The sequence below is a fragment of the Gymnoscopelus microlampas genome (genome assembly GCF_963454915.1).
Source record: "Gymnoscopelus microlampas genome assembly, chromosome: 17".
Lineage (NCBI taxonomy): Eukaryota > Metazoa > Chordata > Actinopteri > Myctophiformes > Myctophidae > Gymnoscopelus > Gymnoscopelus microlampas.
The window spans coordinates 43,025,748-43,048,676 of record NC_139954.1 but is presented as its reverse complement, the minus strand read 5'-3'; the positions used below and the strand labels follow the sequence as shown (position 1 = coordinate 43,048,676).

General features: G+C 40.4%; 1 protein-coding gene across 1 annotated transcript; it reads right to left on the bottom strand.

The window, feature by feature from the left end:
• Position 1: 1 nt before the first annotated feature.
• Positions 2-2,932, bottom strand: LOC311064461 (putative ATP-dependent DNA helicase RecS; the record flags this gene model as incomplete). Its single annotated transcript, XM_084084291.1, has 3 exons — positions 2-1,188; positions 2,074-2,153; positions 2,454-2,932. The coding sequence occupies 3 exons, from the start codon at positions 2,930-2,932 to the stop codon at positions 2-4; spliced, it is 1,746 nt and encodes a 581-aa protein (XP_083940417.1).
• Between the last annotated feature and the right edge of the window lie 19,997 nt (positions 2,933-22,929).

Genomic DNA, 22,929 nt, shown 5'->3' with positions numbered 1-22,929 from the left:
ATCATGCATCAGACCCTGATGAGTGTACACTGGATGTTTCGCTGCCATCGTCCTCATCAAAATAACCCATGAAATCAAGGTCTGGCTCTGAGAAGCTTTCCTCTGGTAAACTAGGCTCAACTCTGTCTATGTCATCAAAAACTTCACTGATGACATGGAGTATCTGTATTGCATGTTGTGATCTAAATACTGGGAGGTTTTCCATGATGTAATCAAGGTCAAATATGTATTCACAGTTATTTACTACTGACTTGATTAGTTCTGTGCTGAACCCAGTGCATGCAGCTATGTCGGTGAACAGTTGAGCTGTGTCTGGAACTAAATTTGCCATATAGTCCTCCAGCATGTCTTTGATCATCACTCTGTCATCTGCCTCGACCTGTCTGCATTTTGCTGGCTTGGGAACAGCTTCCTTTAGTGCCTCATAATTAGGAATTGGCTCAGCACAAATGACAGATTCACATGTGCATTTTGAGTGGCAGTATGTGCAACATAAATGTCCAGGCTCAATGTTGGCTGGATTGTTTTCAAAAAAGCCATACAATGTTTTTCTGAAGCACATCTGGGCATCGGTTTTGACAATCTCTCTAACTGTTTTGTCAACAAGATTTGTGTACTTAGTAGAGACATATATAACAGCATGTGCCTGAGCTCCACTTCTACCAGCCCTGCCAATTTGCTGAACTATTGCCTCGGCATCCTCTGGTGCACCATACATAACAACATGAGAAATGTCAGGGAAGTTCAGACCCATTCCAAGGGCAGTGGTGGCAACAACCACACGGCAGTTCCCATTCCCATTTAGAGAGGACACCACTCTGCTCTTGTTTTTTTCTAGAGTCTTGCAGTGGTACATCCCAACCAGTAGATTGTCATTTTTCTGTTCACTATTAACCCAAGCCCTTGCCCCAAGCTGAGCTTTAAGGTAGCCGAATACCTTTCCTACTACCTTAAGTGTGCGGCAGTAAATGAGGACAGGAGACATTGATTGGCCTTTATCTAAAACCTCCTTCACCACCCAATCAAGGCATTTAAGGTTGCTTGTTGGAACTTGCATTAGTCCAAGCCTGATGTTGTCTCGACTGGGTCTGACAGTCACTTGAGTTGCTCTCTCCATGTTCAATATTTTCATCACACGGTGCTGGGACTCAAGGTCTGCTGATGCTGTTAATGCCAGCACTGGGGTACCTGAGAAACAGAAAAAAATGCATTTCATTGGACTGAATGCAGCACACCACCAATATATATAGTTATACGTTTACTTTAAACGGTTAAATGGTTTACTTTATTGCCGTGTTCAGTCTAGTCATTGGTTAGATAATGGCTGCCTACTTGTGACATAATGTAGTGATGGAAAAGGAGGATCCTTTGTGCTTAAAGACGCTATTAAACAGGCCTTACTCTGTGCATATCATCCCAGAGCCCAAACGTCTATGCCTGAACACCTGTGCCAAGCAATACAATAATGAATGGCTGAGCACAAAGGTGAATTCCTTTATTTAACTTCTGAGCATAATGTAAAGGCATATTTACATATATGCAGTGGTGTAAAGTAAAGTAACTAAGTATATTTACTCAACTACTGTACTTAAGTATTTCAAATTGTCTATTCTTTTACTTCTACTCCACTACATCTCAGAGGCAAATATTGTACTTTACTCCACTACAATTATTTGAAAACTTAAGTTACTTTGCAGATATAAATTATCACATTATAAAACATACATTAACCATTTTAGCACTTTTTTTTATACCTTGGCTATTTGAAAATAGCCGATCTACAAGCTCACAGTGCGTCGTTGTGAGCTTGTAGATCAGCTATTTTCAAACATTTTAGACTTTTACTTTTGGTACTTTAAGTACATTTTCATACCAATACTTTTGTACCTTTACTCAAGCACATTTTGAATTCCTGACTTTTACTTGAAACAGAGTACTTCTACATTGCAGTATTGATAATTTTACGAAAAAAAATTGAGTACTTTTTCCACCACTGTATATATGTACATATTGCTTGACATATTAGAATATTAATATTCTGTATACATTCTATTTCATGATTTGTTTACTCACCACTCTTCGTCAGAGATCGGAGCTCTCCAAGCCTTCCAAAACTCTCTCGAAATGCTGGCTTGCCATTGGAGCCCTCTCCCCTAGGACATTAAAAAACATTACATGTTTTGATGAGTGAAAAATACCCATATTGTTATTACTTGCCCACATAACAGGGGATTCAATACAGTGTATTTGTCCCAGGTACATTTATTCAAAGGACTACATTTATGTTTGGGAAAATTATCAATGCCAGTTACAATTATTTTTCACTTGTTAGTTGTGGGGAACAATTTGTAAATAAGAGGATTCAATCTGTCTAAAAATGCAACAGTTATAATCATGCTGTGATGCTGAATCTATTATGAGCAGGTATACTAAATCATCATATATTTCGTTACCATTTATATGCAACATGGACCTCATCCACGACGATTCCAAACAGTCGGCTCCTGTAGACATCTGAATCGAGCATCTGCCTCCACTTCTCGCTTAACAGCCATTTTTCAGGGCTTCCAAAAACGAGAGAACACCGACCATTTAGGATGTCATCCTCCCTACTGACTCCAAGCTGCAATGCTCCAATACCGAGCTTGGCTGCTTCTTTTCTCTGATCCTCCATCAGTGCATTGAGGGGAGATACGACCATAACAATAGCACCGGTGCGACCAATCTCCTCCAGAACAAGCGGGGCCAACTGATAAATTAAACTTTTACCAAACCCGGTTGGTAGAACACCCAACACATCGCCACCTCCAATAAAGGCTTTCAAAGCAGAATACTGCTCTGCTTTTAGAGCCGATATTCCAGTTACCGACTGTGTTTTCGCTAGAACTTTTTCTATCGCTACTTTTATGTTGTTGTTTTCCATGGTCGCCATGTTTCTGCAGTAGCTGCGCTTTCGTATGACGTCTCACTGGTGCTTAGTCCCGCCCCGCACCACAGACCAATCAGAAGCCCCGGCAGGTTTGGAACCTTGGCTGCTGTGTCCCGCCTCCTGGAGATAGGAGGCATTCCAGACTGAGAAGCGCAGAGAGAAAAAAAAATCCGCCGAACGTAGCGAAGCAGGCTGGCACCCAGGCTAATGGATTCAGCCCATCAGGGCAATTAGGTTCAGCTGTGCACAATTAACTCTGCCTTTTATATATTGGGTGTTTTAAGTAGATAGTTGAGAGGAGGCAGGAGACTGGAGCTGGCGGAGGCACTTTGTGAGTACTGTTTGACTTGCATTTTCCTGAAAGGGCCAAGAGACTAATGACCCTGTTTATACTCCTGGCATTTTATGTGTGATCTGCATCTACCATCTGGAGATAATGAGCAATGCAATCCGGGGCCCGTTGTTGCAGGTACCTGGCTGCCATTTATATACGTTCTCGTTATCCGCGGCAATGATTGGATCTCCTTCTTTTTTTTTTTCATAGGCACTTTATTAAAGCAGACATGTTTGTGAGAAGCTGGCACATTGTCAGTATATCCCATTAAGACCTGGAACTGTGTCATTTTTAGATTTGAGCTAAAAAGCGTTATTTTACACTTTGGGCTATTCAAAAATAGCAGATATACAAGCTCATAGCGCGGCACTGAGTGCCGCGCTACGAGCTTGTAGATCTGCTATTTTTGAAAATTCGTGAAAATGTGTGCAAATCTTTGAATACGGTATATATATATTTTTAAAGCGAACATTTTTAACTCAAATCTTTGCTTCTGGGGGGTCCCTGGAACAAAATATTTTGAGATGGGGGTCCGCGGCCAAATACATATAATTTTGGGGGTCCTTGACATGAAAAAGATTGAGCACCACTGATATAGAAACATACGTTTTTTTCAGAAAACTGTTGGGATTTAGGAGACATGTAGAATCGGCTTCAGGTCTCAATGGGATATAGAAACAAACATGGCCGGGTATATATGCTTCTTCGGGGCGAACTGATTGCTCCCAGGTGGCTCTACGTCGTTGGGAGTAGACCTATTTTTATATATAGGCAGACAGGGAGCGTTGTTCTGCTTGTAGGCTCCAGCAGTCTGTCTGGTGGAAAGGCATGTGGAGCGGCTTTTATTTTATTGTTTTATCCATCCTCACAATTCTAGTTCATCTTCTTGTTTCCCTTAACTCAGGCTTTCCCATACCAAGGACCCCCTCCCATTGCCAAAATGGCCCTCCTGTTGCGAAAAACTCAAAAAGCCAACACACTGGACAAGCACAAGCTTGTAGATTCTATATTCTAAGCAATAGAAAATAACAACTTTGAAATTGTTAGAAAACTTTGACAACAATGACACGCTGTTCTCGTTTTTCTTTCTGGGTTTTTTTACGCCTTTTTCTTTCTCCCCAATTTAGTGGTTATGCCAATTGAATCCTCCCCTCAACACATTTCTGTGCGTTGTTGTCACTGCTGTTGTTGTATCCTGCTGGCTCACCTGCCAGTGAGGAACCCCCACCGGGAGGAATGCAGAGCCTCCCATCGCATTCCTCGCGCCCCAACACTCCCCCGCTGTCAGGTGCCGCCCCCCAGCTCCGTAGGAGTACGTGCTGTGACAAATATCACCCTCCCTCCCGGCTTATCCGACAACTCGGGCCAATTGTGTTCGTACAGATGCTCTACAAAGCCGGATGCACCACCACGGTGGATCGTCGATTTGTTTTATTTCATTGTCCTCTCCTTTACGATTGGCTTCCCAGCCCCCCCCTTAGAAAACTAACCACTGCCCACTGCCTTAGCTTGCAGCCATCTTCTCTTCAGTACAGGCCCATTGTTTAGCCTTTTCTTTACTCAGTTTATTACTGCAGCATTTTAATTATTCCTGTGTTGTGTGAACAGACTGGAGGAAAAACTATTGACCCATTCTGTGTAATAAATAATATTGACAGTAAACTAATATTTCTGATTAGAAATGCCTAGCTTCCTCTTGTCTTTATAAATAGAATGATTGAGTGGAACGGAGGCCCAGGCAGGTGCCATTTTAACCACTTGAACCCTAGCATTCCTATTCTGGGGGGGGGGCATTCGCCAACAAATTGCCGATCTACAAGCTACAACGCGCCACACTGTGATTTTGCTTTCTCTGTGTCAGTATACCGCTATGGACCCTTAAAATAAATGTAGGGTCATTATATTTATGTATTGGTCATTTTGATAAGCAATTGCATCCTTTACAGTCCCCTGCGGCTCATCTGGCTCATTATCCCTTTGAAAGGGCTCTTCACTCCCCACATTATACCAGCTTCACTGAATGACCTGGTTCAACTTCTGTCTGTCTGTCTGACCGACCGATCAAACCCTTGACCTGCCCACAATGTGACAGGCGAGACCTTTTACTGCTGATGCCCATTTGTAGGAAACAAACAAATCACGTGTCAGACAAATGCTGAAACATTTATATCAGATGGTTATATTGAACAATAATCTCTCTCTATATACACCTCTTGGACAGTTTATGTGCCATGCTAAAAGGCACTTTGGATACATTTGATGTTTGGCTTGAAAATAGAAGTTGTAATGAGTCATTATTTTCTTAAAATGAACCCATTAGCGCAGAAATATTGAAGGGAAAAAACTAATCAATTACTGTACATTTTACCTAATAGTTTATTGCTGTACAGTCAGACAGTTAGACAGCATTACTCAACCTCTCGGGTCAAACGCAAAGAAGAGCAATTAAATGACACAAAAATATAACGAGCAATACTTTGTTTTCTCGAGTTAAAAGGCGAATGGGTATATCGTCATCTCTGTCACGTGGAAACCTCATATGTGCAAAACTGTGACTTTTCAGGATTCAAATTAAAATATAGTAAAAGTAGCAGATCTACAAGCTCGAAACGCGGCGCGAATCTTCTACTGTTGATGCTATTGTGTGACGCTGTATGATCAAGTAGGGCATTCATTTACGGAAAGACACAACAACTTTGAATATGGAGATAAGAGTTTTTCTGCCCGACAACAGCGATCTAATGGTGTATAATCTGTCTCTTAACAGGTGGGCATTATTTCACAGTCTCTATTAGGTGATAATTGTATTATTCAAATGTTACATAAAGTAGAACAGTAATCACAACAGGAAGGCAATTATCACATTCAATATAAAATGAAAACTATACAGCAATGGGTGATAATTGTATAAATCAGTTAAAGGTAGCTTTGAGATAAGGAAGCAAGGTTTCCTTTACTGCATGATTTGACTGAGCAATCCTTGGCCACGGTCTGTTAACCCATTAAGACATGGAACTGTCATTTTTTGATTTGAGCTAAAAAGCATTATTTTACACTTTGGCTATTCAAAAATAGCAGATATACAAGCTCATAGCGCGGCACCGAGTGCCGCGCTACGAGCTTGTAGATCTGCTATTTTTGAAAAATCGTGAAAATGCGTGCAAAACATCTGAATATATATTTTTTTAAAGCGAACATTTTTAACTAAAATCTTTGCTTCTGGGGGTCCCTGGAACAAAATATTTTGATGGGGTTCCGCGGCCAAATACATATAATTTTGGGGGTCCTTGACATGAAAAAGATTGAGCACCACTGATATAGAAACATACGTTTTTCTGAAAACTGTTGAGATTTAGGAGACATGTAGAATCGGCTTCAGGTCTCAATGGGTTAAAGACAAATCAACATGGCAAATTAGCATTCAAACTAACATCATTAACTACTCCGCAGTGCTATTGGCAGAATTCTGAGACTTGCGTCAATATTCCACTGTGGTCCCCTAATGTACATGGAGAGGGTCATTATATGTATTTATTGATATCATTTTGAAAAGCAGTGGCCCCTGGGCTCCCCTAACGTTTGACACAATATCCCTTATGGATATTGTGTCAAATGCTATTGTGCTCTTCACTCCCGCACAATGCCACTGAATGCTACGGATTTGCACTGAATCACATCAAACTCCTGACCTGCTACAAGTCTCAGGTCGTGACCTTTACCGCCGGCACCGACTCCCCGTTTGTAGGAAATAAACAACTCGCATGTCAGCAGACACATAGTACATGTACTGTATATCCCACCGTCTCTCTTTTCAGAGCCTGTTTATACGTATAAATTCCATGTATTATTAACCCATTAAGACCTGAAGCCGATTCTACAAATGTCTTCTAAATCCCAACAGTTTTCTAAAAAGCATTTCTATATCAGTGGTTCTCAAACTTTTTCACAATTGTCAAGGACCCCCAAAATTATATGTACAGTATTTGGCCGTGGAGCCCCCACCTCAAAATATTTTGTTCCAGGGACCGCCAGAGGCAAAGATTTGAGTTAAAAATGTTTGCTTTCAAAGAATACCTATTCAAAGATTTGCACACATTTTCACAATAAAAAAAAAATAGCAGATCTACAAGCTCGTAGCGTGGCACTCGGTGCCGCGCTACAAGCTTGTATATCTGCTATTTTTGAATAGCTGAAGTGTAAAATAATGTTTTTTTTTTAGCTCAAATCTAAAAGTGACACAGATGCGTTCCAGGTCTTAATGGGTTTATTTATTCATATTTTAATATCAATACAATCTAAGTGTTTTGCCAATTATTTGGGAGGGGGGGGGGGGGGGGGGGGTACTTGCAATATCCCCACGGGTGGCCACCGAGTGGGCCCCCGGCCCACAGGTTGAGAATCGCTGTCCTGTAAACAAAAGGCCAGGCAAACGTATGTCATGGTTTATTAGCAGCATTCAAATCACACAAGCTTTAGAGAGGAGGACGGAGAGAATGACCTGAACAGATACACAGGCATGCAGCTGGACTGACCAATGCGTGATTCCAACATGTTTACGATTACGATACATTTTAGATCATTTATTCCGTACATGATGCGCCACAAGAGCGTGACATGAGGAATGTACGCTATATTTTGTGATTTAATAGCCTGCTTCAAACATGGTTTCTTTTGGACAGTGAAAGCTGTTTTTTTCCTTGTCTACTGCTGCTTTTTTTTTGGTTCTCACATCACTGGCAGGCATGTTTTCTTCTTTTCCATCGTGTGGCGTCTCGGCGTCTATTATTTCACCATGACAGGACACAAACGACGGGCATTTTTCATCTGGGCGAGGAGGAGGAGTAACATCAGCATGATTATCTACTTTGTTGTCGTGACGGTTGACGTCGTGGTTCTTCTTCAGTTTGACTCGAATGTAATGTTATGCAAAGAAGGAGAACAACTTGCCTCTCGTTCTCCTGATAATCCATTAAGACCCGGAGAAGCATCTGTGTAATTTTTTGATTTGACCAAAAAAGCATTATTTTACACTTTGGCTATTCAAAAAATAGCAGATCTACAAGCTCATAGCGCGGCACCGAGTGCCGCGCTATGAACTTGTAGATCTGCTATTTTAGAAAAATCGTGAAAATGTGTGTAAATCTTTGAATATATGTATATTTTTAAAGCGAACATTTGTAACTCAAATATCTGCTTCTGGGGGTCCCTGGAACACAATATTTTAAAATGGGGGTCCGTGGCCAAATACATAATACATTTCGGGGTCCTTGACATGACAATGTTTGAGAACCACTGACATAGTAACATACGTTTTTTTTTTTTTCTTCAAAAAACTGTTTTTCAAAAAACTGAATTTAGAAGACATTTTGTAGAAGAGGCCTCAGGTCTTAAAGGGTTAATGACAACAACGACGCCACCACGACGGGGGGGATTATTGTGCCGTGGTTTGCAGAAGTGTGCCACTTCGTCCAAGTAGTGTACTTGCTGATTTGTGTTGTGACGACTGCGTTGTCACGAGGACGCACCCTGGTGCGTCTGTACAACAACAGGCACGTGATGAAGACCATGGACAGAAGAAGCAGAAACATTATTTCCCTCACCAGCCTCTGGCTCCACAGCCTGCTGAAACTCATCACAAGCACACACAAGAGAATTGTTCTTCTGTGTCTCCTCCTCTGTTGCCTTTTTGAATGGTCAGTCGGAATGTTGGTTCTCTAACTTTGTCATGTCAAGGACCCCCAAATTGACACATATTATTGGCCCACAGACCGCCATTTTAACCCATTAATAAGATCTGGAACTGTGTCATTATTTTACACTTTGGGCTATTCAAAAATAGCAGATATACAAGCTCATAGCGCGGCACCGAGTGCCACGCTACGAGCTTGTAGATCTGCTATTTTTGAAAAATCGTGAAAATATGTGCAAATCTTTGAATATATATATTTTTAAAGCGAACATTTTTAACTCAAATCTTTGCTTCTGGGGGGTCCCTGGAACAAAATATTTTGATGGTGGTCTGCGGCCAAATACATATAATTTTGGGGGTCGTTGACATGAAAAAGATTGAGCACCACTGATATAGAAACATACGTTTTTGAGAATACTGTTGAGATTTAGGAGACATGTAGAATCGGCTTCAGGTCTCAATCGGTTAAAAGGGTTTTGTGCCAGGGACCCCCAGAAGAGAAGATTTATGTAAAAAATATATTTTTCAAATGTTTAAAATATTTTCAAAAATAGCAGATGTACAAGCTCGCAGTGTGGCACAAAGTCGCGCGCTGTGAGCTTGTAGATCTGCTGTTTTTGAATAGCCAACACATAAATTAATAAAGTGGTTTTGTGGCTGGACTTTACACTTGATTTTATTATCTTAGTAAACATTTCCATAAATGTTTTCAATTGCTAGTTTAAAATGAATGATACAGTAGGGTATAGGGTATGCTTCTAGGGCTTACTGGTTCTACCGAGTGAAGCCCCGCCCTCGCTGCCCTTCCAGCCAATAGCATTTGTTATCGGTTTGCTTTTCGGGACCGGAAGTTCCAAGATGGTGGATTTGAATTTGCCGAAAAAGTGGGTCTATAGAAACCAATGGGGCTCCCTTTGTCCATATTTTTTTACAGTCTATGGCAGAGGTCTTCAACAGGGGGTCCGGGACCCCTAGGGGGTCCTCAGAGTTACTACAGGGGGTCCGCCAAATCTTTGTGATTTAACCATTTCAACCAAGCATCCCTATTCTGAGGAGAACATTAGCCAAAAATAGCAGATCTACAAGCACACAACGCCTCGCGCTGCGAGGCGTTGTGTGCTTGTAGATCTGCTATTTTCGGCAACGTGGTTTAGCATAGGGGGGAAAAAGAGAAGGCTAAGTACAGAGTGAAAGGTCAGGTATACTAAGTATTGTTTAAGTGCATGGTTACATGTCTGGAAATACACATTAACATGAATCCAACATGATAGTGCTGTGAAACAAGTCTATGAAGCTGCCTATGAAATCTATGAAAAAATAAATATTCGATACAATATATAATGGGGGTCCCTGCTTTATCTCGCTCTCAGCTAAGGGGTCCTTGGGCTGAAAACGTTGAAGACCCCATGTCTATGGTCAGGCTCTGCAGAGGCCTGCTTTATAATGGTGTGCATGATGTTGCAACAATACTGGTTTCTGTGAATCCTCCTGGTTGCTTATAGTCTGCCTCAGACAGCATCACACCTCTTGTAACGCAATTGTATTTTTAAGAGTAAACGTATAGCCTATATCCTGTATGGACTAAATTATGTAACATGTCTTTCATGAATCTTTTAAATAAAGTGGTCCTGTGTAGCTCAATAAGAAGGTGACGCTGTATATCTGCCATGCTAAAAGGCACTTTGGATAAAAGCACCCAAGAAATGAAAATAGAAGTAGTAATGAGTCATTTGTTAAAATGAATCCATTACAGCAAAATTGAAAGGAAGGGGAATACAATCAAAGTGCTGTAAATTTCACCTGATTTGAATGTCTGGATGTTATTTCATGTTTCTTCTCTTCTTTTTTTTTTTACCATTGATTCCTTGTCTTGGAGGAACTATTGTATAGAGGTCTAGTGCTGCGGGCCAATTATATGAGTTTATTTCTGTACAGTCAGACAGTTGGCAGCAGCAGTACTCAACCTCCTGGTTAATCACAATCTCTATAGGTTATTCACAAAGAGCAAGTAAGTTGCGCACAAAAGTGTAATGAACAAGCAAGTGACAGTTCATCATTGTGTGGGCATAAACTTTCTGAAGAAATTAATTCAGAAGAAACTACAAGACATAGCTGCAGTATGTATTTTAAATCACTCATAGTGTGATTGCGACTATTTTAACCACTTGAATCCTCCTGGTCTCGGACTTTAGACTGTACTTTGCTGATCTACAAGCTAGATGGGCTATTATTTTATTTTTAATTTTTTTTTGGGGGGGGGGGGGGTTTGGTCAAAGTGTCTAGCAACAGGCGTTTTATTTTTGTTGTTTGCTGAAAATTGTCATGTGGTTAATAAACTATTTAGTTTGTTTGTTTTCTAGTCCAGGCCAGTAGTGCTCAAAAGAACACAATTGAATGGACCGACCCTTAAGCAAAGGATAATGTATGACGAGGTGGTCATTATTGAAATGTAAAGCCTGGCAAGGGTGATGCACCGACGCAGAGCGGAGGTGCATAATCACCCTGAAGGCTAATAATCCCGCTTATTACACGGCTACTTAAATAAAGTAACAACAAAACAAAGTATTTCCTGGCTTACGGCAATGAAAGTATTCCGTAAGTATTGGGCTGGGCGGAGAAGTTCACCTCGGAAAACAAATGACAGTATAGCCATAAGGTAGCGGGAAGACTCGCCCCAAAACACACTCGCCCCCATTCTATATACTGACTATTTGCCTGTAATACCGACGGATTTGCGCCGGGGCGACTGTGTTTTGGTATTTCCCCGTTGTTGTGCCACGATAAACGAGGAAGTGTAGTGGATCAAATAGAACCACTTTTAGGTTATTGCATCGTCTATTTCTCACTAAAAAATGTTTTCAAAAACATTCTTGAGAGCAACGTTCAGTTGTAAATTACATTGTTTGTTTACATGGCTGTCATGTTGGATGAAGCATAAAACCAAGCAGCACAGGTTGACATGAGCAGGTGTTCTGAGTCTCTGATTAGACAGCGGTCTGTTATAGAGCTCATCGTCATTATCAAGAAATAATGACCTATGATTGACCAATCAGAATCAAGCATTCAACCAAGCCATGTAATAAGGATATATTACTCTGGTAGTGTATAAATGTAACCTATTGGACCCGTAATGGTCAATTTGGTTACATTTATACACTCTCACTGTTATTATACTACTGTACATACTCATCGTTCTCAAAATAACCAAATGGACCCTAAGGTCGTTAACTCTGAGAGAGTATAAATGTAACCCTTGGATATACTATAAATGGACCCGTAGTGGTCCATTTGATTACATTTATACATACACATTTAACATGGAGGGTCCTTGAAATTACAGAAGTTTGAGAACCACTCACTTCTACAGAGTTGTCAGCTGACTGAAAGATGTCAATGGGAGGTGATTAGAGGTGTGGTTAGGGGTTGAATAAATTCCATTGTTAACACCTATTAACGGGCTCTGAATGTGGGAAATCTTTGGAAGCCGGGGTCTGTGCTTCGACTATTGTAGTTAAACAAGATTCAAAGACCATATCTTCTTCAAATATTACAATCCTATTTCAATAAATGACACATCATTTGAAAGCTTACATTCTGTACTTTCATAATCTGTAAAAAGCTGAAAATGGTCCATTGTTCAGTCACATTTGTGCTTTCATATCCTATTAGTCATGAATTTTTACTTTTGTTATATGATGGGTTCAACAAAAGTACAAAAACTTGGTGTTACACATTATTCCCCCTCTTATCTTTAAATCAGCTCCTGTCCTCAGATAAGAAGAAAATGATTACCCTTATCACAGCGTGACATTGAACGCAGCAGTTATGGCAAGGGAAATTGCCCGTTTATTATGATAATTTCTTCTTTAATTTGGGAGCCTCTTAAAGCAGAACCTTGCAGATGTTTTGAAGGACTTAGTGTACAGTATATAGGAGGATGTTCTTTCAGTGTGAGCCCGTGTTTGTTTACCACTTGTTTGACATTAGATATTGGGATATGCTGTAGGTATTGATGGAAAAAGTATTACAATGTTTTACTTATGTAAAAGTATCAATACTGCAATGCAGAAATGAATACTCTGTTACAGGTAAAAGTCTGGTTTTCCTAATTTATTTGAGTAAAAGTTCTGGTATTGGCATCAAAATGTACTCAAAGTACCGAAGTAAAAGTATACTCATTATGCAGAATGTCCTATTTCACAAGTGTTCAAAATTGATACAAATCTTTTGAAAATAGCAAATCTACAAGCTCACAATGCATCGCTTTGCGACACGTTGTGAGCTTGTCTATTTTCAAATAGCCAAAGTATATGGATAAAGTGATTAATGCGTGTTTTGTAATACTAATACAAATCTAAGTAACTAAAGTTTTCAAATATTGACATTCATTGTTCATCATGTCTATCCCGTACTGTATTGCAGTACCTCAATACAGTTTAAATTTCTTGCCCAATTAATGTACACAGAACGGTCACTAAATTGTCTTACTATTTCATGTGTCTTGACACACCTTTATCCACATGTGGTAAATCTTGTAATAATGTTGAAGAAATGGGAGGCATCATGCATATCAGGCTGTGCTGTCTGTTTGTTGAGCTATTGGCTATAAGCTATTTGATCCTGTTACTCTATGCTGACCATTGTTTTGGTTAGCGCGAGGCGTTGTGAGCTTGTAGATCTGCTATTTTTGGCTTATGTTCCCCTCAGAATAGAGATGCTAGGGTTCAAGTGGTTAATGTAAAAAGAGAAAATACTATCACACAAAGATTTGGCGGAACCCCTATAGTAGCTCTGAGGACCCCCTAGGGGTCCCGGACCCCCTGTTGTTGTATTGTGAATTGTATATTATCTGTAATAATAATAATAATACCTGGGATTTATATAGCGCTTTTCTGAGTACTCAAAGTCGCTTTACAAGGCTAAACTAAGTGGAACAGAATCAAAACAAAACAACTTTAATGAGAAAATACAGAGATTAAAAAGTTAAAAGGCTACAGAAGGCCAGGGAATAAAACACAAGTTGAGACTAGGGTGGTAGGAGAACAGTTAGGTGGGGAAAGCGGTTCTGAAGAGGTGGGTTTTGAGAGAGGTTTTGAACACGGCAAGGGTGGGGGCGGTTTTGATGTGAGGTGGAAGTGGGTTCCAGAGGGTGGGTGCTGCAACGGAGAATGCCCTATCACCCCAGGTGCGCTATGTTTTTTTGGTGGGGAATTTGAGGAGGTTGGCGTCGCTGGATCTGAGCGAACGGGTGGGAACGTGGTTGTGAAGGAGGTCGGAGATGTATTGGGGTGCCTGGTGGTTGAGGGCTTTGTAGGTGGTGATCTGTAATTTGTTATATACGTTCTGTGTTTGCAAACAAGTGTAATGTACAGTATTGCTGCCTGTCTCCAACAGGTTTGAGTGTAGTATTTGCTCACTGTTTTGCATAAGTCCTTGATGTCAATTATGGGCTTAGTATATTTTTTTGAGGATACAGCACTCAACTGTTATTATAAGTGGGGTTGAGTGTTTTATTCTAGTTTGCAATTGAGTACCGAAGTCCATATGAGTAAAAAGAATAAATGGATCAGCCAGGCGATTCTGTCAGGACTCAACTGTGTCGTTTATGATAATATTGAGTTACATTTGATAACGTCTGTGTTTGGATTAAAACTTATATCCTACTATTTGGATGTATTAGTACTTTTTCACCAAGTAAAATTTCCCGGCTGATTTGTTTATTTACGCAATCTAAGAGTTATCTGGGAATTTCAATAGCGAACATGATCCTGTGACCCAGGGTTATAGCGGCCCCTAGTGGCAGTGATGTCAGACTTCGGCGCTCCGTGGTAAAGATCTGAGACTATCCTTCACTTGAAGTATTATAGAAATGTTGAAGTATTTACAGAAATAGTCAACTGCAGCCTTTCAAACTTGACCACTTAACCCTTTAAGACCTGGAACGCATCTGTGTCACTTTAGATTTCTTTGGCTATTCAAAAATAGCAGATATACAAGCTCATAGCGCGGCACCGAGTGCCGTGCTATGAGCTTGTAGATCTGCTATTTTTGAAAAATCTTGAAAACATTTTTTTTAGATTTTTTTTCAAAAAACTGTTTTTTTGAAGAATCGCCTCGGGTCTTAAAGGGAAACCCTATACTTTGTTGACCAGAGTCTCAGGGCTCTATACTAGTGGATTTTCAGTTTTTGCCCCCATTATCTTAAAATAGCCATACGAAAAACACAAACTTTGTTCCAAAGTTTTGTAGCCCTTATGAAAAAGCATCATTTCAATATTTCCCACTTGGCACCCATTGCACAACCTGTCATGCCTCTTTTGTGAGCCTTCCCAAGGTTTCTTCCACTCCACCATCTGGTTTGTCTGTAGTCCCTCAGAGGCATTGTAGAGGTGTTTACTTTGGACCCCCTTACCTGCAGGTGTAATGCAGGTAATCAGTGTGTTGCCAGATTTTGCAAGAGAAACAGGCATCAGGTCTATGAAAACGAGCCCCCCCAAAAAAAACATATTGATCTGGGGGTCCTTGACATGAAAACATGTTGGAAAAATGGTTTAAAAAACAATTAGGAAGCAAGCCCAAATATGCAACTATACTTTAAAACAAGCCCAGGCGCTTATTATATGCAGACATGGCAGCACTGGTAAACAGGGAGACCCTTTGAAACGGGGCTCCCACCCACCCTACTGGCCACACCCACGGTGGGCGTTGCAGGAATAAGGTGAATAGACACTCGGCATAGACCATATTCACACGGCGGCCATATTGGAATTTAACATTGAAAGTGCCGCCACCCGGGGTGGCTACTTTCATTGACTTCATAGAAACATGCCCGCCGTGTGAATATGGTCTATTAGGTCGTGACCAGGCTTTTCTCCTCAGAGATGAGTAAAGGCTGGGGAAGAGGCTAACGTGAAATAATCATGGCCACTGTGGATTTCTGACCAATCACACCCTGTGTTCATATTGGTGTTGTCTGTGGTGATGTTTGGTCAAAACCTGGGATCTTGGTGCAATAAGTGCAGACGAGAACTTTGGCAGGGCTATGGCACAGGCTCATAAGGGGTTAAAAGGTCTCAGGTGCAGCAATGAACAAACAAGGGACATGCTTTAACCCATTAAGACCTGAAGCCGATTCTACAAATGTCTTCTAAATCTCAACAGTTTTCTGAAAAACGTATGTTTCTATATCAGTGGTGCTCAAACTTTTTCATGTCGAGGACCCCCAAAATTATGTATTTGGCCGCCGACCCCCATCTCAAAATATTTTGTTCCAGGGCAGGGACCCCCAGAAACAAAGATTTGAGTTAAAAATGTTCGCTTTAAAAGAATATATATATATTCAAAGATTTGCACATTTTCATGATTTTTCAAAAATAGCAGATCTACAAGCTCGTAGCGCGGCACTCGGTGCCGTGCTATGAGCTTGTATATCTGCTATTTTTGAATAGCCAAAGTGTCAAATAATGCTTTTTAGCTTAAAACAAAAAAGCGCGTTCCATGGCTTAATGGGTTAATAGTCGTCTATGTCAGGTGGAAACCTTATATGTCCAAAACGGCTGCTTTTCAAGATTCAAATTAAAAAAGCATCAAAAGTAACAGATCTACAAGATCGAGCTTGCGGATCTGCTCCTCTTGATACTTTTTTGTGTGACGCTGTAGTTTGATCAAGTAGGGTGTTCATTTAAATTATTTAAAGAAAAAACACAAAAGGTTAAACTATGGAGATAAGAGAGTTCTGCCCAACAGCACCAAAGTAATAAAGCATGTGATAATTATCACAAAAAAAAATCTAATAATTAAATCTATAAAACTAACAGGTAAGCAGTTGGTTCAAAGCCTGGCAGCTTCATTCTGGACTAATTGTAGTCAAGGGAAGGTTTCCCTTAACCCTTTAAGGCCGGGAAGGAAACGCATGTGTGTCATTTTAAGGTTTCTTTGGCTATTCAAAAATAGCAGATCTACAAGCTCATAGCGCGGCACCGAGTGCCGCACTATGAGCTTGTAGATCTGCTATTTTTTAGAAAAATCGTGTCCCTAGAACAAAATATTTTTAGATAGGAGGGGGTTCGCGGACAAATACATATTATTTTGGGGGTCCTTGACACAAAAAGTTTGAAAACCATTGATAATAATAATGAGCAACATAAGTAAAAAAAAAATATGAAAACAAACTTTATGAAAAAAAAACTGTTAGGATTTAAAAGACATTTGTAAAAAAAAAAAAGAGTGAATTTGTAAAAAGATTTGAGTTAAAAACGTTTGCTTTAAAAAAAGTATATATATATTCAACCTAAAGATTTGCACACATTTTCACAATTTAAAAAATAAACGTTCCCGGTCTTAAAGGGTTAAGTGAGGCCAGAGAATAAGGAGTTGCAGTAATCCAGACAGGAGAAAATCCATGAGTGGGTGACTTTTCCTAGTTCGTCTGAACTTAAAATTGCCTACTTTTAAATTTAAGCTGGAGCAATACAAAAGAAGACTCGTTGATTTTTTTTTTTTCCCTTTTTCTTGGCGTGTGTGAAAATAAAATAATCTATCATTATTTGAAAGCCAATTATTTCAAAGCTGTTACACTTGAGTAGGTAAATTAACTGAGTAATCACAAACCTTCAGAGTTCAACCACATTAAATTCCAAAAAAAAAAATCAGTGCCTGCTGAAATGTGCATTCAAAGGACAAGCATGAGACGGTAGTTCTGCTCATACAGGCCCTAATCTGAAGAGTTGGGAGTGCATTTAAGTTTGCAAAGTTTTACGTTTGTCAGAAAGTTTACAAGCAAGTTAAACCATTTATGTATGTATTTAACGTTTAACTTGCACACATCTCAGGACTAAGTGAGGCCGTAATAAGGGAAAACGGTGTGAATTATTTGGTTTAGTCGTTTTCTCCGAAAGGCTAGGAGGCAGAGATTTTGTTTTCACCCCTGTTTGTGTGCGTGCGTGCGTGTGTGTGTGTGTGTGTGTGTGCCACAGCTAATCTTGGAAACCACTGGAGCGATCAGCATCGCTGCCACCCTGCCAGAGAGCCAGTATAGGCACTAAGGAAGACTACTGGCGGGGTGGCAGTGCGATGCTGATCAGTCATTCATCTACACAAACATCTGGGCTGGTGTCACCACCAGGGACGTGCACAGATAGGCTCTAGGTGGTGCTGGAGCACCTGCCCTTTGCCCTCTTGACCAGAAGTGCCCTTTTGAAAAAAAGAAGAAAAAACATTTTTTTCCCTTCAGTTTACAGCAGGGGTCTTCAACAGGGGGTCCTCAGAGTTACTACAGGGGGTCCGCCAAATCTTTATGTGATGTGATTTTTCTTTTTACCATAACCACTCGAAACCTAGCATCCTCTTTCTGAGGAGAACTTTAGCCAAAAATAGCAGATCTACAAGCTCACAGCTGCGAGGCGTTGTGGGCTTGTAGATCGGCTATTTTTGGCAAAGATGTATAGGTGTAGAGGGAAAAAAGAGCAGACCAAGTAAACAAAAAAAAGTATAATTTACTTGAGCACCTGCCCCTCAAAATGTCTGTGCACGCCACTGGTCACCACCCCCAGATGTTTGTGTAGCTGAATAGTCGCTACAGTTGCGTGTGTGGTGTGGTGTTCACGATTCCAGCTTGAAGATGACGAGCTGTTAACTTAACTCAACGTGTGGCATTTCCCCTCTCTCTTCTCTCACTGTTACTGTACCGCGGTAATAAAGCATACATGCCTCGAAAAATGTATGCTTTAGAGAGGAAAATGGGGACAGCGTTAGACAATTTTTCTAAGTATAGAGAACAGGGCTTCATTAAAAAAAGGATCTTGCTCCAAGGTCATGAACCGTGCCAGCGCTCTCAGAGAGCGGTGAAATTAAAAAAGGAGGCTGGCAGGACAAGATGAATGAACTTCATCAAACAAAGGTTACAGTGAATAATTCTCACTCACACGACGACTACCCTATTAGTGAGGACGCACAGCAAAATTATAATTAACCCTTTCAGACCGGGGAAAGAATCTGTGTCATTTTTTTTAGGTTTCTTTGGGCTATTCAAAAATAGCAGATCTACAAGCTCATAGCGCGGCACTCGGTGCCGCGCTATGAGCTTGTAGATCTACTATTTTTGGAAAATCGTGAACATTTGAGCAAATCTTTGAATATCTATTTTTCAAAGCAAACATTTGCAAATCAAATCTTTGCTTCTGGGGGATTCTACAAATGTCTTCTAAATCCTAACAGTTTTTTGAAAAAAAAAAAACTTATTTTGCTATAATCCGTGGTTCTCAAACTTTTTCATGTCAAGGACCCCCAAAAGTATATGAATTTTGGCCGCGGACCCCCATCTCAAAATATTTTGTTCCAGGGACCCCCCAAAAGTTGTAACATAGTTAAAAATGTTCGCTATGGAAAAATGTTCGCTTTGAAAAAAAATAATAGCAGATCTACAAGCTCATAGCGCAGCACTTGGTGCCGCGCTATGAGCTTGTAGATGAGCTTTGGGCTATTTTTGAATAGCCCAAATAAATCTTAAAATGACACAGATGCGTTCTCGGGTCTGAAAGGGTTAAAAGGAAAGGCAGCACTAAAGTGGGGCTGGTGTTATGAGTATTATGGTATTATGCCGGCACCTTTTTTTTTGCCAGTTATGCCAAGAGAAGCATTTAACAATATATATCGACCATTCGCCGGTATAATGTTGCTGTCCTTTCACAGGTACGGGGTATTGCAGTTGCTGTAGATTGTAATTAATAGGGTGCAAAATTGCTTAACCCATTCAATCCGGGAACGCATCTGTGAGCTTGTAGATCTGCTATTTTTGGGAAAATTGTGAAAATGTGTGCAAATCATTGAATGTATATTTTTTTTAAAGTGAACATTTGTAACTCAAATCTTTTTTTCTGGGGGGTCCCTGTAACAAAACATTTTGAGATGGGGGGTCGACGGCCAAATACATCATTTAAGTTTTCTAAATCCTAACAGTATGTTGCTAGTATATCAGTGGTGCTCCAACTTTTCCACATCAATGACCCCCAAAAATATGTATTTGGCGGACCCCCATCTCAAAATATGTTGTTCCAGGGACCCCCAGAAACACAGATCAGAGTTAAAAAACATATACATATATATCAAAGATTTGCACAACTCTTCCACGATTTTTCAAAAAATGGCAGATCTATAAGCTCATAGTGCCACGCTATGAGCTTGTATTATCTGTAATGTATGAATAACCAAAGACATCTTAAAATGACACAGATGCGTTCCCGGTTTTTATGGCTTAACAGGATCTCACAGAGTGCAAACAAGATGGTGTGAAAATTCCAATTACAGTAAATGGAAAGACTATATTACCCTTTACTTGTTCTAGCTTGTGATTACCTTCATTAAATGTGTATGCATCTATGGATCCTGGCCACCACCAGGCACCAACAAGCACTCTGTCACTGAAGCATATATTCTATTTCCATATTTCAATGGACAATTAAAGCCCTACTTTGTCGTACTCTATCGCTACAAGCGATGTGGGTGTGGGCTTGTAGATCTGCTATTTTTGCAACTTTTGAAACATTTTGAAAGTAAATGTGGTTAATAAAGTCTTTATATCAGGGGTCTTCAACAGGGGGTCCGGGACCCCTAGGGGGTCCTCAGAGTTGCTGCAGGGGGTCCGCCAAATCTCTGTGTGATAGGATCATTGTTTTTTACATTAACTTGAACCCTAGCATCTCTATTCTAAGGACAACTCTAGACGAAAACTATTTTCGGCAAAGAGGGGGAAAAAGAGCAGACCAAGTACAGAGGGAAAGTTTACTAAGTATTGACGTTTTAAGTGGTTAAATGTCTGAAAATACACATCAACATGAATCCAACATCTATGAAAAGCTTTCATCTGCAACACAATTGTTGTATGTAATAAATAGTAGGGGGTCCCTGCTTCATCTCACTCTCAGCTAGGGGGTCCTTGGCCTGAAAAGGTTGAAGACCCCTGCTTTATATATATGTATCATTGCAGTCGGGCAGAAACCCATCTCCATATTCTACCTTTTTGCATTTTGTCTCGTAAATGAATGCCCTTCTTGATCATACTACAGTGTAAAATGGTAAAGCGCTTTGGATAAAAGGCACTATATAAATGTACCGTTTATGTATGACATAAATAAGTCAACAAGGCAGCACAGTAATGATGAGTGATGATGTCCTGTAGAGACGGGGACCTTATAGACTGTTGTGAATGTGTTTTTCTTATTTTCCCCACACTGAACACATTATTTTAGCTCATGCTGAGAGGGGGGGGGGGGTTGCTCTTAAAAGGCGAATAGCAGTTTCTCAGAGTAACACCATGAAATGGCCAGAGGATATTTGAGTTTTCCCTGTCTCTCCAGAGGCCCCCCCCCCCAGGGGAATGATATTTCTTTAGACCTACGGGCTACGGCACATTGGTGACTCATTTCCTCAGCGTTCTAAGACACCGCTTTGCCGGCGTTGGAAGTGAAACTGATATTCAGACTGAAAGGCCATTTCGTTGCCACTTCATTATTCAGCCTGAAATTGCCTTCACAATTTATGTCTTTTTGTGTATGTGTGTGTGTGTGGGAGGGGTGTTGATTTTCCATAACCAATTGACAATGACTTCCTGTATTGAGGACTGCTGAGACTATCACAGATTAGAAAGAATTGATCGATATGTCAGAGAATGCCAGTACTTATGAAAGTGTCCGTCCTCAGGTTATGCCTATTTATTGATTGATTGATTGATTGAATACTTAATTAACAGTTTGCAAAAGGTACAGGGGTACAGTTATACAATCATTGTAATGGCACATGTTCTTTATTTTACTTCACTGTCTCTAGGGGGCATAGTCCTTACATTTTATTTAGGATTAGTACCTCCCTGTCTCCAGGGGGCACTGTTTATGTTTTTGTGCTGCAGCTAATAACTGCTACTAGAAGTGACCAGGTAGCCTAGTGCTATTTCCTCCTGTAAAAACACACGGAGCAACATGCTGAGTGTTGTGTTAATTCAGCCAAAGTCATCTGTTGGTTTTTAGCCCTTTGAGTGGCAAAATTAGTAAGTGGAGTTATTATCTATTATTGTTAGAATACATTTTTTTTCCTGAAGTATTGTGACAGTATGTTTTACTTTAAAAGTATAGAGTAGACTATTTACAGAGAAACTCTGGGGGAGGGTGGGGGTTCTTTTGGCAAGCTAGAAGACTTCTAGGTCCAGTTATAAATTGCTCTTGTTCTTTGGTTTACTTTCTTGTTTACTTTTGTTGCCACCTTTTCACTGGAAAGATGTTTCTCTAAAATACAGCCCAAATGATTTCTTCTTTCCTCGTGAACGCCCTGCATCTTGGACCCTGCTGGGAGCCCAAATATAGCCTAAGGGTGCAGTCACACCGAACTGTAATTCTGCCTATGTGGGCGGATTCTGCCAATGCTAGTTAGTACAATAGTACTCTAGTTGAGTAATATTTGACCAGGAGTATCTTCTCTCTCTCTCTCTCTAAAAACTAAAAGTTAAAATATGGAGATAAGAGGTTTCTGTCTGACAGCAATACTTTATTTTCCATGTGTTCCATGCTGTTCAGACTGCAGAGTCCAATCTGGACTGGTCCTGTTGTCATTTATTCACGACGAGTATAGGTCGCCTATAACCGCTGATTACGTACATCGTTGGTGTCGAGGCAGAAACCTCTTATCTCCCTAAACGTTTCGTGTTTTTTGTTTTACCATAAATTAACGGCCTACTTGATCATACTGCAGCGTTACACACGAGTTTAAAACGTAGCAGATCTACAAGCTCGAAACGCGGCGCGAAGCGGCGCGTTTCGAGCTTGTAGATCTGCTACTTTTGATACTTTTTTATTTGAATCCTGAAAAGTAACAGTTTTGGACATATGGTTTCCACCCAACAGATGTACATATGACTGGTCTACTACTTGAGGAACACTGGGGCTAAACACCTTGGAGTTCAGGGTTAGGTGGTGGTGATGATGGTGCTGT